Genomic DNA, 18734 nt, shown 5'->3' on the forward strand with positions numbered 1-18734 from the left:
CCTGGGGTCACCAAACATGGAGCAGTGCCCAGTGTTTATGACTTCCGACACAGGATGGTTCTCCTGGAGTTCCACCATCAACTTGTATGACTGGACTGCCGGCAGTCGATTTTTTTTTTCAGTCAACTTCCAAAACAAGGCATGATACGACAAAGCTTCCGGTTTAGTCACATTCTTTGTTTAGGCTCGCCGAGACTAACAGCGGAAAACTTCCCAAGAGGCTAAGCGTTGGTCTCGGCAGACAGACAGCCGTCCACCCACACACGTCATGACTCCACATTAAGTTGGAGGGACACGACTTGCTGTCGCTTGGTAACCGCCACCCCAGCGCTTCTTACAGCTCCTCCACACCTGCCCTTCAGTTCGCTGTGCTTGAGTTTTTAAATTTCATCAGCTTGGTTTTGTCAGTGTGGATCTTGACCCTCCCACCCACACACACACTCTGGCCACCTGCTCCACCCTGCCAGTCTTTCCCTCTGGTTTTTTCCCCCTGAATGTCTTTCCGAGTGTGAAAGCAGGTTCATTTGCATGTTCATCTATGTTCCGCCATTACTCGGACAGTGATACAGTCAGCTGCTGACACGGCGTCAAATACAAGCAGCCAGCCGCCATTGTTTATAACGACCACAATAATTACTGAGTTATGTCCCTGTTCCTGCCAGGCTGTCAGAGGTCAGTGCGCACGCGGACAACATCAAACGGCCGACTACCCACCGTCTGTGTGCAGTGAAGGAGGAGTTATCTGCTGCTGTCGTACTTGCTGACACACTCCCTCTGTCTCTCGCTCCTTCGCTCACTCTCTCCACTCACTGACACAACAATGTCGCAATAGACGCGCAGTGATTTCTCCCACTTCACATGGCGCCGCCGCTAACATCGTAAATAAAGTGCGTGTGTGACAGGTGTGTGTGACAGGTGTGTGTGACAGGTGTGTGTGACAGGTGTGAGTGTGACAGGTGTGTGTCAGTCTCCGCCGTGTGCCAACCTTCACGAGATGAGGTGGCAACGCTGTTTGGTCCTCGGGGCTGTCAGAGACTCCTAGTATATATCTTGGTCAGGTCATAGTGCAGGTCACAGGTCGGTCATAATATACGTCACAGGTCTGTCATTATATACGTCACAGGTCTGTCATTATATACGTCACAGGTCTGTCATTATATACGTCACAGGTTGGCCATAGTGTAGGTGACATGTTGGTCATAGTACCGCTACACACACTATGGGGAGCAGGCTGTAGTCGTGCGCGTGTCTGCAAGTTATCGTCCCTGCCCCTCATTCTGGCTTTCCATTATCTCCCTTTCCGCGCTGAGTGGCGATGCGTGTGTCGGTGGAGGCTGGCGGTTCTCTCGGCCTTTGATCTTCACCTGTAATTGTTTCCACATGCAGGTGTGACCCAGTGTCACTTTTATGTAAGGTGACCAGACGTTTCGGGGGCGAAAGCGGGACACGTGCCGATGATGGTGTCGTCACCGTCAAAAAACGCCGAAAAAAGTGATTTTTAAAGACAACCGGGACATTTGATGGACTTGCCACAAAGCCAGAAAGCGGGACATTGGGCGTCCCGCCCGATGAGCAGGCGGGACACGAGGTCAAAAGCGGGACTGTCCCGCCTAAAGCGGGACGTCTGGTCACCTTAGTTTATGTCAAGTCTGATGAACTTATCATCTTAGTCTCTTGTAGGAGGACGTGTTGACTGACATGATTCCTTTGATTAATTAATTTGATTAACCTGTTAATTACTTTCAACTTTTCTCACGAAGTGTGTGTGTGTCATGACATGTGTGTGTGTGCGCGGTCCTGTTGCATCAGACGACACGTACACCTGTTGTCGTCGGTTGCTGGCTGCTGTCACGTGGACTAACGTCGACGCAGTCGTCAGACGACGGTGATGTCGCCGTGGCACAGCAGTCAGTCAGCAGGAAGTTGTCTTCTATTTCGGAAAGCCACGCGGGACTACCGGAGCTTCCCGGTGTGGTGACGTCACCTGTGTACGTACAGTATTATATACTCGCGCCCTGCTGCACAGGTGAGTTGTTGTTGTGGTCAGCGCCCGTCACACGACATCAGTACCTGGCGACAACATGATTCTCACAGACAGACCCTTCCTTCCTGCTGCAGGTGTCGGACTGTGAGTGTTCTCTTTGTTTTACCCTGGTGTCAGGTGTGCGTCACAGACACGATTGACTGATTGCTGGAGTCACGTCACAGGGGGCCAATAATAATGTATTTACACCTTTTCTCACCTGTCTTCCCGCTCAAACCCGTCACAGTCTTTGACTCACCGACATTTCAACTTGGCCAGTGACGTGTCCCACTTCCACAGTGTCTTCACCTGAAGCTGGGGCAGAACTAATCATTGGACTGACTGGCGATGTGCTTGACTGCTCATGTGTGTAGCCTGATCACCACTGTGTGTAGCCATTGTGATTACCACTGTGTGTAGCCCTATTACCGCTGTGTGTAGCCTGATTACCACTGTGTGTAGCCTGACTACCACTGTGTGTAGCCTGATTACCACTGTGTGTAGCCTGTGTGTAGCCTATTATCACTTCTGGCTGAGCGGATGTCGGAGGACTTGTAGACTGCCTCAGTAGTCGCGTACACCTGACATCCGACAGGTGAATGAACCAGTCTACTGACCGACTTTGACTTTTCAGTTTGCCGAGTGCTGGGTGCACGGTTGTAGTGCAGTTCGTGGTGTAAGTCTGTCGAGTGTTCACAGTGTTCAGTTCAGTGCTGCGTTCAACAGCTGCGTGTAACCTTTGACACAGGTGAGCAGCAAAAGAACAGTCTGCTCACTCTCTTGAAGTATGTTTGCTCAGCCAAGTGCAGACGATAACTTTCGAAGTGATATGGGGGAGGGGAGGGGCAGTTCGCTAGTCCCTCCCACCCCTGTTAGAGGAGGTGGATAGCTGTGACAAGTGTACTGAGACCAGGTGGCAGTGTCGTGTGCAGACGACCAAAGCGAGGCTTGTAACATTAGCCGGTGGGAGTGAATCTTTAGCTCGCAATCCTCTCGGTGAGAAATATCTGTGTTGAGAGTAACGCAGGTCACAGCAATATAAAAATAATCAGAAGTAGTGAACTAGAGGATCAAATCCTTGCAAATGTTCATCACAAATATTTCGTTACGAGGTTTACGATGTGTAATGTGTCCACCAAACTCACTGGAGGTGTCTTGTCATTTTGTCTGCTGTAGGTATCCAGAGGTATGTCCAAAGATGGCCAAGTCGGATGACATCACCATCTTCATGACCTCGGATGGCCTGGAGTGGGGTCAGTTCCTGGCTGGCCAGCTGGACGCCTTCAAGGGCAAGGTGACGTACAGGACCCTGCAGCTGGATGACATGGAGTACGAGAATCCAACGGAAGTGACGCACGCCTGTACCAACAGCCTCGTGGTCCTGCTGCTGGCATCTCCGGACACCCTGAACTACATGCACGAGAAGGCCGGGTGGTTCTCCCTCACCATGCAGACGGTTCCTGCCACCAGCGCCGTGGTGGTGGTGACGTTGATGGGCAAGGAGGACGTGGACCGCTACACGGCAAGCACCTACGACACGTCACGCTGGACGTACAAGGACCCCGGCCACAGACACGAAGACGTGCAGCAGATGGTGGCCGACATCCTGGACATTGTCGACAGGTGTCGCCACAGCAAACCCAAGGAGCCCAGCATCAGCCGCTCGTCCTCCAGACCCAAGCTGTGCGTCAAGCTCTTCCCCTCCACAGTCTATGAGGTAGGAGACGTCCCTCCCCCACACCCTGCATGTGGTGATCCACTCACCTGTGTGACGAGCACGTCACAAACAGCACTTCTACCTGTGCACTTGCTGTCCTCTCCCCTCTGTCAGTCTCGCTGGAGTGCAAGTCTCTGTCTCTCCCCCTCTCACACAAACACTAAATACTAACTTCCTACTAAAAACATGTTACCTGGCACATGGCTGTACAAAGACTGTTTCACCTGACACCTGGTGTACAGAGGTTTTTTACCTGCAGCCCGAGGTGACGGTGGCCCTGGTGTTCACGGAGGCTGTGGAGGGAGAGGTGGTGGTCAAGTTTGGCAAGAACGAGAAACCAGTTGTGACGTCACGCCTCAACTCTTATGTCGTCACCTTCCCTGCGCCAGGTGAGAGGTCACACAGGGTGCCAGCCACCCGTCACCTGCTGATGATCCTCTGTCTGTATACACACATGATGCTGTCTCTCTCTCTGTATATACACACACGATGCTGTCTCTCTCTCTAATACTGCATGACAACAGTAGTCTCTCTCTCATGACCAGCCATGTTTCCCACTTGTCTGTGATGACGACTCTCACCTGTCTCTGATTAAGTTTCTCATTTGTTTCTTGCTTCTCGCCTGTTGCTGCTCACATTTCTGTGTCTGCGTGTCTGTGTGTCTGTGTCTGTCCGTGTGTCTGTGTGTCTGTGTGTCTGTGTCTGTAGTGATGCCCCAGGGCAAGCACAGGCTTGTGGTGACGGCGGGTGGACGTACCCAGCGGACTGAGCTGACGTACATCGGGGTGGAGACGGCCTTCTGCAGCACCCACTACCTGTGTCAGTGTCTGGGTGTCAGTGATGACCACGAGCTGGACCTGCGCCTGAAGGACATCTTCGTCTCCTCCCTCCCCGGCGACAACGTGCTGGACGCCATCTTTAAGGGCTTGCCGGACTCGGAGTCGACAGGTGAGGACCTTCACCTTTGGCCTGTGGCAGTAATTAGCTTTTGTTATTATTGTCACGATGTTGTTTATACTGTACACAGTGTTGATATTTGCTCCAACGACTGGCTCTGGCTCAGTGTCAAACAGTTTCCTAGCAACCAGCATAGAGCATGTACGAAGTACATAATAACATTATTATTATTGTCATCATCATCATCATCATCATCATCGCTCTGCACACAGAAAGAAAAGCATTTGAAATGAGTGAGAGAGTGAATCAGTGTTGGGAGGAAGTTTATTCTCTCCCTGACCTCCGGTGTTCCACGTTTCAGACTCGCAGAAGAACGCCAACTGCAGGTACCCGACTCTGCTGCACTTCGCCGCGGCCAAGGGTCTGGCCGAGTTGTGCTCCGCCCTGGTGGAGTGTCCGGGTAGCTCGCGCGCCTACTACGTCAGGAACTGTGACGGCCTTGACCCCGCTGACCTGGCCTTTCAGGAGGAGTTCGACGAGCTGGGCAACTACATCATCGACTTCATGGTAGGACTTGCTGCCTGTTGGGGTGCTGCACCCTGTAGACATAGTGCGTGCGTGCGTGTGCGAGAGGGCGGAGGCATTATTCACCTTCCATAAAAATGACATCACACAAACAGTAGGACAGGTTAACCAGGTATGAATGAACTGTGTTGATGCCTTGCAGACGATGCAGCATGCGGAGGACCTGTACGCCCACTACGTCACGCTGCGTCAGCCGGATGACGTCTTCCCAGGTGAGACCTTCTCCTTGCTCTAGCAGCGAGGTCGGCTGTGTCCTCCTGCATACACAGCTTGACTAACAGCTTGGCACCACCTTAGATAAACATAGATGTTACAAGGCTAACAGGCTACTCAGCCCACCCACCCTGGTTACCGGACCATGAGACTGGCACCCGCTTCTGGTCACCCATCCAGCAGCAGGTTGCAGCTTGTGGATGCAGTCAGGGTGGGAGGACGGAGGACGTAGAGACGTAGAGACGATTCGTGGCGGTCGTTAGGTCAACCCTCGCTCTCACCTTGTGTCTCCCTCAGGTGACGACCTGTATGAGGACATGAGTCGCTGGTCCCGCTCACCTGTATCCCCCCTGCGTACTGCGCCTCCACCACCGGCCCCCACGTCACCCAGGGCTCCTCCACAGCTACCTCCACGGGCACAGTCCATGGACAATGGTGAGTACAACCTGTATTAGCACTCTTTTGTCATTGTCGTCATTATCATCATCGTCATCGTCATGTCTCTCTATCATCATCCCTATAATCATCGCCATCGTCATGTAGAGTGTAGACTACACACACACATCTCTCTGTCTGCGTCTCTCTCTCCGTGACATCAGGTGACACGCATGACCTGTCACAATACTAATGCAGCCTGCGCTCTCTGTCTCTGTCTCTCTGTGTCACAGTTCTGAAGCACGTGCCGGTGGACCAGCTCAAGGCCGCCACTCTACCAAATCCACGCAGGAACCCTCCCCCCGTCCCTCCGGACCCTGCCGCCTTCATGGGCATGACGGGTGGACAGACAGGTGAGTGCTCAGTGCCCTGCACCTTCCTGTCTTCTCGCAGTTCTCTTGTCATCAGCAGAGAGAAATTGTTGTACAACTGCTTTATGGGGGCGCTGTCGTCGTCAGCAGCTTACACACACTGGACACCAGCCTCCTCCTCCTCCTCCTCCTCCTCCTCCAGCTGCACGAGTACCTAATGCACTGTTGTACAGCCTCCTGCTCACCTTGCAGGTGTAGTACTACCCCGGGGGGCAGTGGGGTCCCGCACGCAGAGCGAGCTGATTGAGATCCACGAGCTGTTCAAGTCCGGCGAGATCAGCATCAACGAGGCGCAGATGTTGTTCAACTCCTGGCAGCAGCGGTGTGGACGCAACACGGCCGTCAGCTTCAAGGACAGACAGGTAGGTCACGTGTAGTCAGGTAGGTCACGTGTAGACAGGTCGGTCACGTGTAGACAGGTAGGTCACGTGCTTCCTGTCATCTTCCTTCCTCCGCCCGGCATCCTGCACGTGGCAGTGCGTCTGTACCGACATGACAGTCCGTCTGTACTTACACTACAGTATATCTGTATTTATACTACAGTCCATCTGTACTTATACTGCCTGAAATCTCTACCAGTCCATCTGTACACACAGTACCGCTCTATACGTCAGTACTTATACTACCAGTACATCTGTACTTGTATGTGAAGCCAAAAATAAGCACACGACACGTCACACGGGGTTATGAACATCTTCGTCTGAACATCTACAAATACAAGTTGTCACACCTACACTGTGTTGTGTGACATGCCCTGTGTGACATGCCCTGTGTGACATGCCCTGTGTGACATGCCCTGTGTGACATGCCCTGTGTGTTGCAGAAGGAGCTGGAGAAAATTCGCAGCGAGTATCTCAAGAAAAGGAAGGATTCGGGCAAAGAGCATCGCGACATCTTCAGCTGGGTGCGCAAGGGCAAGAACAAGGAGAGCATCCGACCTAACATTTCTGTAAGTCACGTGGTGTTGTGTAGCACAGACACACACACAGATAGACACACAGACACACACACACGCACACAGAGTGAGAGAGGGTAGACAAGTGGTGTGTCGTGCATACAACAGTACAACCTGTCGACATTTCCCTCTGTGACAGGAGCCTGTGGTGCCCCGCCAGTCCACCAAGTCCGTCTCCTACTTCAAGCCCAAGAACGAGCTGCTGATACAAGACAGGAGCAGCACAGCCAGCACCGGAAGTACGTCACAAGCTCTTGGCAGCTGTGCGCAGGCGTGCTTGAGACTTTGTGTATTGATGTCAGTGAGAGCGTGAGGCAGTAGTGTCAAGTGCTGTCATGTCAGTGTCACTGAGTCTTGTGATAACAGCTGTGTCATGTCAGTGTCACTGAGAGCTGTAGTAACAGCTGTGCCAAGTGTTGTCATGTCAGTGGCTGAGTGATTCCCCAAAAATGTTCTCAGAGTTGTGTTTGCTAAGCACTGTGCTGTCCTATGTGTTGTACTGTACATACTAAATGTTGTGCTAAGTGTTCTACTGCATACACTAGATGCTGTGCCAAGTGTTGTACTAAGTGTTGTGCTAAGTGTTGTACTGTACATACTAAATGCTGTACTAAGTGCTGTACTAAGTGCTGTACTAAGTGCTGTACTAAGTGCTGTACTGTACATACTAAGTGTTGTACTAAGTGTTGTACTAAGTGTTGTGCTAAGTGTTGTGCTAAGTGTTGTGCTAAGTGTTGTACTGTACATACTAAATGCTGTACTAAGTGCTGTACTGTCTCACCACAGGCTCCTCGTCGTCACGTGACAGCGGCTGGAGCGTGGGGTCACGGGAAAGCAGCCTGTCCGCCTCAGTGGAGAAGTCTGACAGCGAGGTGAGACACTGACTTTGTTTTCTACTTGTTGCCCTCGGTACAAACATTACCAAGCGAGTAACACGGGCAGCCATGTTGTTTGTACACAGTGTAGGTACTTTGTAGGTTTGTCTTTGCTGCTGGCAGCAGTCACAGCCTCTACTACTCATTCACCCTGCCACACCTGTATATCACGAACGCTTGTGATGTTGTATGGTCTTGCTGACAGGGTGTACAGGTGTACAGGTGTACAGGTGTACAGGTGTCCTACATCATGTTGGGGGAGGAGGGCAGAGGACCAGGTATCCACTTCATGCAGACCTCTAGTTCTTGCATACCTCTTTAGTGATCACTTGACACAGTTGATAGTTGCCTGGAATTGTTGCAAACATCAGTTGGCAGTGATTCTCTAGACTCTAGAGTCTAGAGTGTGACCCTTGTGACAGCTCGTCACGAACTGTGACAAACATGATGAATGGCCCTCCACTAATGTGTTAAATGTCGGCCTAACAACGACTTGCTTGTATCTGTGTTCAGGACGATGGGTTAGAAGGGTGAGTACCCTGACTGTGTGTGTGTGTGTGTGCGTGTGTGTGTGTGTGTGCTGTGATCCCCATCACACAGTAGTCTCCCCTGGTCACAGTCCACTAACTCTCTAAACCACTGACATCACACTTGCTGTTGACCACCTGAGGTAATGTGACTTGTAATCACCCACAGCTGGTGGGCACAGCCAGCTTTTCTCACAAACACTGGGTGCAGCTGCCAGAGGCTGAGCACCAGCTTCACTGTGTGCACTGGAAGCTGTGTGTGACGCACGTGCACATGAACTGTTTGACCCGTGTATCTGCATGAAGCCTACTAAACTGCCTGTTGGCATGTCTTCACTGAAAATACTTATCAATACTTATCAGAGTGTAATGTGGAGTGCTGTAACATCTTTGTGAATGTTGTCATCTATATCATCTATTGCAATGGAGTATACAGCATTATTATTACATTATGTGAACTGTAACTATGGAATGGAGTATACAGCATTATTACATTATGGAATGTACTTTACAACATTATTACACTGTGGAATGTAGCATATAGTATTATTACAATATAGAATGGAGTATACAGCATTATTACACAATGGAATATACTCTACGGTATTATTATACTATGGAATGTACTCTACAACATTATAACATAATGGAATGTAGCATACAGCATTGTCATACTATGGTAATGTACTATACAGCATTACTACACTATCGAATATACTATACAATGCTATTATAGTATGATAATGTACTAAATGCACTATACAACATCATTACACGTTGGGAATTACTATACAACATTATGATAATGCGGGAATGTATTTACAACATTACAACACTGTGGGCGCCTCAGGTGTGTGTGTGTGTGTGTGCGTGTGTGTGTGTGTGCGTGCGTGTGTGTGTGTGTGTGCGTGTGTGTGTGTGTGTGCGTGTGTGTGTGCGTGCGTGCGTGCGTGTGTGTGTGTGTGTGTGCGTGCGTGTGTATGCGTGTGCGAGTGTGACCTGTGTGTGTGTGTGTGACAGACGACACTTGCTACAGCTGCAGGAATCCAACCAGTGTTTGTTTGTCCAGTTGCCAGAAGTTTTATTTCCTTGTCGTGAAGTCAGAATGTGGGTTAGCTGATAACAGGCTGACAGCTTGTTGTCACTGACATAACAGACTGACAGCTTGTTGTCACTGACATAACAGACTGACAGCTTGTTGTCACTGACATAACAGACTGACAGCTTGTTGTCACTGACATAACAGACTGACAGTGCGTTGTCACTGACATAACAGACTGACAGTGTGTTGTCACTGACATAACAGACTGACAGCTTGTTGTCACTGACATAACAGACTGACAGCTTGTTGTCACTGACATAACAGACTGACAGCTTGTTGTCACTGACATAACAGACTGACAGCTTGTTGTCACTGACATAACAGACTGACAGCTTGTTGTCACTGACATAACAGACTGACAGCTTGTTGTCACTGACATAACAGACTGACAGCTTGTTGTCACTGACATAACAGACTGACAGTGTGTTGTCACTGACATAACAGACTGACAGTGCGTTGTCACTGACATAACAGACTGACAGCTTGTTGTCACTGACATAACAGACTGACAGCTTGTTGTCACTGACATAACAGACTGACAGTGCGTTGTCACTGACATAACAGACTGACAGCTTGTTGTCACTGACATAACAGACTGACAGCTTGTTGTCACTGACATAACAGACTGACAGCTTGTTGTCACTGACATAACAGACTGACAGCTTGTTGTCACTGACATAACAGACTGACAGTGCGTTGTCACTGACATAACAGACTGACAGCTTGTTGTCACTGACATAACAGACTGACAGCTTGTTGTCACTGACATAACAGACTGACAGCTTGTTGTCACTGACATAACAGACTGACAGCTTGTTGTCACTGACATAACAGACTGACAGCTTGTTGTCACTGACATAACAGACTGACAGCTTGTTGTCACTGACATAACAGACTGACAGTGTTGTCACTGACATAACAGACTGACAGCTTGTTGTCACTGACATAACAGACTGACAGCTTGTTGTCACTGACATAACAGACTGACAGCTTGTTGTCACTGACATAACAGACTGACAGCTTGTTGTCACTGACATAACAGACTGACAGTTGTTGTCACTGACATAACAGACTGACAGTTGTTGTCACTGACATAACAGACTGACAGCTTGTTGTCACTGACATAACAGACTGACAGCTTGTTGTCACTGACATAACAGACTGACAGTTTGTGTCACTGACATAACAGACTGACAGCTTGTTGTCACTGACATAACAGACTGACAGCTGTTGTCACTGACATAACAGACTGACAGCTACTGACAACTGACATAACAGACTGACAGCTTGTTGTCACTGACATAACAGACTGACAGCTTGTTGTCACTGACATAACAGACTGACAGCTTGTTGTCACTGACATAACAGACTGACAGCTTGTTGTCACTGACATAACAGACTGACAGTGTTGTCACTGACATAACAGACTGACAGCTTGTTGTCACTGACAGACTGACAGTGTTGTCACTGACATAGCAGACTGACAGCTTGTTGTCACTGACATAACAGACTGACAGTTGTTGTCACTGACATAACAGACTGACAGCTTGTTGTCACTGACATAACAGACTGACAGCTTGTTGTCACTGACATAACAGACTGAAGCTTGTTGTCACTGACATAACAGACTGACAGGCGTTGTTGGTCACTGACTGAAGCTGTTGTCACTGACTAACAGACTGACAGCTTGTTGTCACTGACATAACAGACTGACAGCTGCGTTGTCACTGGACATAACAGACTGACAGCTTGTTGTCACTGCATAACAGACTGACGCTTGTTGTCACTGACATTTTGACAGTGTTGTCACTGACATAAAGACTGACAGGCTTGTTGTCACTGACATAACAGACTGACAGCTTGTTGTCACTGACATAACAGACTGACAGCTTGTTGTCACTGACATAACAGACTGACAGCTTGTTGTCACTGACATAACAGACTGACAGTTGTTGTCACTGACATAACAGACTGACAGCTTGTTGTCACTTGACATAAAACAGACTGACAGTTGTTGTCACTGACATAACAGACTGACAGCTTGTTGTCACTGACATACAGACTGACAGCTTGTTGTCACTGACATAACAGACTGACAGCTTGTTGTCACTGACATAACAGACTGACAGTGTGTTGTCACTGACTAACGACTGACAGCTTGTTGTCACTGACATAACAGACTGACAGCTTGTTGTCACTGACATAAAGACTGACAGCTTGTTGTCACTGACATAACAGACTGACGCTACAGACTGACAGCTTGTTGTCACTGACATAAACAGACTGACAGCTTGTTGTCACTGACATAACAGACTGACAGCGTTGTCACTGACATAACAGACTGACAGCTTGTTGTCACTGACATAACAGACTGACAGTGTGTTGTCACTGACATAACAGACTGACAGCTTGTGTCACTGACATAACAGACTGACAGCTGTGTCACTGACATAACAGACTGACAGCTTGTTGTCACTGACATAACAGACTGACAGCTTGTTGTCACTGACATAACAGACTGACAGCTTGTTGTCACTGACATAACAGACTGACAGCTTGTTGTCACTGACATAACAGACTGACAGCTTGTTGTCAGTGTATGAAAGCGTGGTGTTGGTGGAAGTGTGAGTGTTGTGAGTGGTGTGACGAGTCAAACAGTTGAGTCATCATTCAAAGACAATGGTGTACATGTTGATGGCAGTGTGTCAGACAGGTTTATGTCGCTAGTGTGCTCTGTGGACTGAATGACACAGTCTGTCTATCCTACAGTGTTCAGGGCGTGCTGTACTCGTCCTTCTGTCTGTCAGTCTGTGCTCACTGTGGTGTAACACGTGATGTCACACAACACACCTTCACTGAAGTATCACTCGTCAAGTCTCAGCATCTTTGTTTTCGTTAAAATGTAAAACATAGAGTTCTGTTGGCCACAGCTCCTGGCGACTGCTGACGACAAGACCTGATCCTCTCTGTGTGAGTGCGCATGCGTAAACTGTTTTGTTGGATGTCCACAGGACCAAGAGGACGAACTCTCCTCGTCTACCGACGTCACACGAAGGCCGCGGACATCGACATCATCCCTGACGGTACAGCACCTGTCTCTAGACTCTCTACCTGGCAGCCGTCTCACCTGTCCACACCTTGCTCACTCATCTCACCCTCAGCCTTCTCGCGTTTGAAATAAATTTTAGTAAAAATGCTCGCACGAAACATCGTCAAGATAGGACTACATCAGCTCCTGATATCAACTCTTACTCTAATTCTTACTATACTTCCCAACAGACTAATTCCCGATTCCTGATATGATTCCTCTTTAAATATTTGTCAGGTGTGAATCACTCAGTCAAAAGGTGTTTCTCCCCAGTGACAGACTTGTAGACCTCAGAGTGGTCAGCCCTGACACTATTCACATTATGTTAATGACATGTCTTGGTGTCTGTCTTTTGTTATCATCGACCTCCACACACAAGGACGACCTGTCGGAGGTCCACACCTCTGTCCTCCCTCTGTCTGTCTTGCTTTCCTCTTCTTGCTGCTGATGTTCACTGTTCACTCAGGTGTGTCAGCTGTAGTCGTTCGCTCACTTGCTGTAAGTGCGGCTTTGTTTTCCTTTTCTCCTCAGAATCCGTCAGTCGCTCGGCGGCCAGTTCCTTCAGCAAATGCAGCAGACGGACCATCGGGTGGACAGCGACCCCGTCCCTCCACCCCGACCGCCTCCACGCCGGAAGTAACTGATGAACTCCTGGCAGCACCAGCGGCACCTACCACCACCTACACATCGGCTGCAAGTCCTGGTGGTGACGAGTTCATGAGACTTGAGGCATGGTGCCGATGGTGTGAGCTACTGTAACTCACTCAACACTAGGGGGAGCTGTGAATCTGTACTAGGTGGAGCTGCACAGCTGTAAGATGCTGTAACTCTCAGGAGCTGTGCAGCTGTATAGATAGTGTGAGCTACTGTAACTCACTCACATAGGTGGAGCTGTGCAGCTGTATAGATAGTGTGAGCTACTGTAACTCACAACACTAGGTGGAGCTATACAGCTGTATAGATAGTGTGAGCTACTGCAACTCACTCAACACTAGGTGGAGCTGTGCAGCTGTATAGATAGTGTGAACTGTAACTCTCACACACACTAGGTGGAGCTGTGCAGCTGTATAGATGTGTGGACTGTAACTCTCACAACACTAGGAGGAGCTGTACAGCTGTAAGATGGTGTGAGCTACTGTAACTCTCACAACACTAGGTGGAGCTGTACAGCTGTAAGATGTGTGGACTGTAACTCTCACAACACTAGGTGGAGCTGTACAGCTGTATAGATGTGTGGACTGTAACTCTCACAACACTAGGTGGAGCTGTACAGCTGTAAGATGGTGTGAGCTACTGTAACTCTCCCACACTAGGAGGAGCTGTACAGCTGTAAGATGTGTGGACTGTAACTCTCACAAGTGTGTGCGAGAGATGAGTGAGATGCAACTATCATGCTTCAAGTGTGAGAGTGAAATCAGTGTAAACACCTTCCTACACTCGGTGACTTGTGCCACAGGAAGGAGCTGTGATACGAGTGATCGGTGTCCATGAGTATAGGACTGGAATTGTACCTTCAGGTGCAGGTGCCACCACAGCTGACACTCTCACCTGCCACCACAGACATGTTACTCCACTATTGGTGGTATGCTTACCCCGTACAATACCCTCACGTGCAGCTGTTACCACAGTCTTTATCGTGCAGCTGTGACAACAGTCTTTATCGTGCAGCTGTTACCACAATCTTTATCGTGCAGCTGTCACCACAGTCTTTATCATGCAGCTGTGACAACAATGCCTCCATGTCCGGTGTTTTCACAAGTCGCCAGTGGCTGGTGGTAGACATGACAATGTTTTTACGACCAGCTGTTACCACGTGATACTTTCACGATCATAGTCTCGTCCAGCTGTGACCAGAATGTTTTCACGTGCAGCTGTCGCCCCATTGCTTACGTCACATCCTGTATACGGAGGCCGTTACATTTGAAACACTTTGGAGTGTCGGTCGCTTTGAGTATTGAGTTTTGAGTAGAGCTGTGTTTGTTAGACACAGTGCCAGACCTGTTGGTGCAGCTGTACATGTTGTGTACAGAGAAATAGAAATGATCAGTGCAATCAATACAACGGTGATCGACTCTCAGCCCCGCAATTAATGTTGGTATTTATGGAAACCGTCTACAAAACATTGCAGGTCTCGACCTGTGTCTCGTCAACTTTTTTCCTGTTTGTCCAGACTTTATGGACTGTCTATGTGGAATGTTCCAGACTTTATCTGAAGCTGTGCAATCACTTGGTGCGACTGTCAGGCTGCTGGTTGTTGAGGCTGAGCTCAGCACCCGACTACCCAGTCCTCATCACATCCTGTTTGGATAATTATAAAATGACTTGCCATTCCTCTCTGTCTTAACTGTAGTTGTATAGTGTGTCTACTGTCTGTCTACAGTGTATACGTGTGTCTACTGTCTACAGGTGTGTCTACTGTCTACAGGTATACGTGTGTCTACTGTCTACAGCTGTATACGTGTGTCTACTGTCTACAGCTGTATGCGTGTGTCTACTGTGTACAGCTGCATCAACTGTCATAAAGTATTAACACTCAAACTGTGTGTTGTGTGATTTTTACATCCACAAGTGGAAATAGTACAGTAATGTGTGGAAATAATCCCGCCACCACACACACACACATACATATCTTCCTACGCCCCTGTATATCTATGTAAGTGTGTGTGTGTGCTGACTGTGAACGTCACGAACTATGTTGTAAGGTCGCCATGTCACGACCCAGCCATGTGTCAACCACTTGTGAAGTATGCGATGACATGCTCGACACCCACACCAAGTGACGACACGACAAACAGTGAACGTGGGGGACAGAAATGTGTTCACAATGAGGGACAGCCGCCGCCAATGCTGCTCTACTGACTCCATCAGGCACGTCACCACGCTGTTTGTTATTGTTGTACTTGTCTGTGTTCGACTGTTACGTCACTGCATTGTTATTGTTGTACTTGTCTGTGTTCCACTGTTACGTCACCACGTTGTTTGTACTTCGCTACGAACTGCCGTATTTGATAAACTTCACTCTAACCAGGTCAACTAAATAAAGAAAAAAACATTGACGTCAGTAGACGACACTCAGGCCGTCAGGCGGGTGCAAACACCCGGTGTAGGGGCCGCACTGTGCCAGCCCTCGGTCTACTCACATTTTCCCGAAGTTTCGTCACACAATCAGAAGTGCAAATGATGCGTTGTGTCACTTGTATTCTGCAATATCCTGAAGTATGTTACCTCCCTAGTCTGTCTCCTCCTCCCCTCACACACCCGCACTCACTAACACCACCGGTAGGGCGCCGGGTAGAGCCAGCTACCCGTATCACCACGTGTCACCTGTGAGGTGTTGATTGGTGTCGATGACAGTCCCACCACAATGACTCTTGCTTCTTACCGAGGTTTTAGCTTTGTAAGAGTGGAACACGTCACTGACGACACCCCGGGTGGCAGCACTAACGTCTGCAATAACAGCATTGGTGAGCACGTGACCCCACGGTCAAGGTTAGTGACCCCTGATGTCCGGCTGTGCAGCAGCACGTCTGTGAACATGAGCTGAGTGAACACCATACGTCTGTGAACATGTGGAACAAAGTTCCTGTTTGCTTTATTATTTTTGTGTGGGGAGAGGGGTTCTGAGGTTGCATAACAACATCACAGCAATCACACATCAACAAAGTCTTGTAGAGTAACAGTATCACAGCAATCACACATTATCATAGTCTTGTGTTATTACATAACAACATCACAACAATCACACATCAACAAAGTCTTGTGTTATTTCATAACAATATCACAACAATCACACATCAACAAAGTCTTGTAGAGTAACAATATCACAACAATCACACATTATCATCGTCTTGTGTTATTATAAAACAGTATCAAACAATCACACTCAGCTGCTCACAGTTTCCACGACACAGTTCACTAGCCCCACACCCTGATCTTCTCCGAGCAAACGTAGGATGATAAAAGATTTATTTCACATAAAAATACAAATACATGCATGCAGTCCAAAGCCTGGTGTAGCGGCTATGCCAGTGCTATCCAGTGCTACCCCAGTGCTACCAGTGCTATCCCAGTGCTATCTCAGTGCTATCAGTGCTATGCCAGTGCTATCCGTGCTAAGCCTCCCTCCATTGTCTCACCTGTGGCAGTAAGCCTCCATTAATGACTTTGATGTCCACGGTGACAGCAGGCAGTCCTGACAGCCCCTCGTCACTGACTCACCCCCCTTGCTCGAGGTTCTCTAACCTAAGTGTCCTTCCCCCCGAGTCCCGCCCTCGTTGTCAAGGTGAAGGACTTGGACAAAGCGGAAGTCGTCACGACTGCTCAGTTTCCATTGGTCTGTCGACACCCAGGTTTGCAATGTACTTCTCTTCACACATTCTCACAGCTGCACACACAAAGGATGCCGTTGGTCAACCGCTGACCTAGCATCCTTCATCCAATCACAAGCAGCCAGCAAGGACAAGGGAGGCACCATCCCTACTGACCCCTTGCCCCACCTGCAGATCATCCTGCTATTACTAGAGGTCAGTGACACCTGCTAGCCAGCTTGTCGACCTCTCAAACCCCTCTGCACTGGAACAGACCCCTCCCCACATCCTCCTCCTCCCTGCCATGTCCTCAAGCCACACTGGACTCTCTGTGTGCGATCTGACGACTGTGAGATGACCACGTGGACAGGTGTACAGGTGTGTGTTGAACTGTTTGACAGGTGTCATGCTTGTGTAGGTGTTCGTGTTGGTGTCCCACATCCAGTACCGTTGGTGACGAGACTCGCAGCACGTAGGCCCCGCCGTGGGGTGAGTGGTCCATCGCACCAAGCGCAGCTCTGTAGTCAGCCTGCAAGTGAACACAAGTCTTGAGAGACAAGCACACAGGTGGCGGTAGGTGGTAGACATGGAGGCTGCAATGCTCCAGTGACTGTTCCGCTCTGTTGACCAGCGTCTGGTGCACGGCGAACATCGCTGATGGTCCTTGGCATCATGGGGTTACCCCCCTTGTCATGAGCACACTGTTGACGATTCACACGAGTTATCGCTCCTTGTGTCCAGGTATTTCAAGGTGTGTGATCACATTCACTGTCAGCTCCAGGATATGAAAAAAAAAAAAGCTTGACATCCTGAACATACAAAGAGCTTTTATCAAATATTTCCTTTTGACATTATTTGTTTGAGGCGCTTGCTGGAACACAGGTAAACATGGAAATAAAGGTCAGGGTTAGAGTTCCTCCGTCACCTCCTCGTCTTGTCATCACCATCAACGATCTGCGCAACATGGTCTCGCCTTTCGTTTCGGCTTCATTTTGGGGTTTTATTGCTTTTGTTGTTTTTGTTGTTTGTTTTTCTGTCTTTTGAGCGGAATTTCCAGTTGTGTCATGAACGATAAATATTCATACTAACAAATCAAGACAAACGACATTTATGATCAAACGGGTCATTTGAATATTCTAATGAGGTCAAAATACACACGATAGTCACACAACGACCTCGGCTACAAGAATCCGGCGACTGACGTCAGCTGCACTGAGCACGTGACTGGAATCCAAATCTCGTCCTGACTGCGGTCCCACCAGGAAGCCTCGTGTCACCATAAAGATGGTGTGGGGGAGGGGGAGTGGGTGGGGAGGCGTTAAAGTAGGGTCAAAGGCTAAAGGCAGTGTCACCTGAATGCAATTGAAAGGTAAACGTGATGTCTGACAGGCTGACACACACAGAGAGAGAGAAGTCTTCCTCTTGTGGGAGGATGCACTAAGAATGAGGAGCGAAATCCTTGTTTACGACTCATTGTGTGCAGGGTTTTCACTGCCGTGTGGTTGATGTCTGTCTAGACAAGGGCTTTGGATGATTTGATTTCCACCATCTCAGCTTGTGACAACAGTCTTTGGGGGGGACAACCACCACAGGCTTCCTTCAGGTCTCACGCCCTCACCTCACCTCGTGCATTGAAATA

At 48.9% G+C, this 18734-nt stretch overlaps 1 protein-coding gene across 1 annotated transcript; it reads left to right on the forward strand.

The window, feature by feature from the left end:
• Positions 1–2001: 2001 nt before the first annotated feature.
• Positions 2002–13547, forward strand: LOC112563484 (phosphoinositide 3-kinase adapter protein 1-like). The gene is made up of 14 exons (XM_025237390.1): positions 2002–2128; positions 3200–3740; positions 4000–4129; positions 4449–4688; positions 4999–5204; positions 5365–5434; positions 5733–5870; positions 6104–6223; positions 6434–6603; positions 7065–7190; positions 7336–7435; positions 7983–8068; positions 12712–12783; positions 13320–13547. The coding sequence occupies exons 1-14, from the start codon at positions 2082–2084 to the stop codon at positions 13545–13547; spliced, it is 2274 nt and encodes a 757-aa protein (XP_025093175.1). The 5' UTR covers positions 2002–2081.
• The last annotated feature ends 5187 nt before the right edge of the window (positions 13548–18734 follow it).

The sequence above is a fragment of the Pomacea canaliculata genome, linkage group LG1 (assembly GCF_003073045.1).
Source record: "Pomacea canaliculata isolate SZHN2017 linkage group LG1, ASM307304v1, whole genome shotgun sequence".
In the NCBI taxonomy this organism is placed as follows: Eukaryota; Metazoa; Mollusca; class Gastropoda; order Architaenioglossa; family Ampullariidae; genus Pomacea; species Pomacea canaliculata.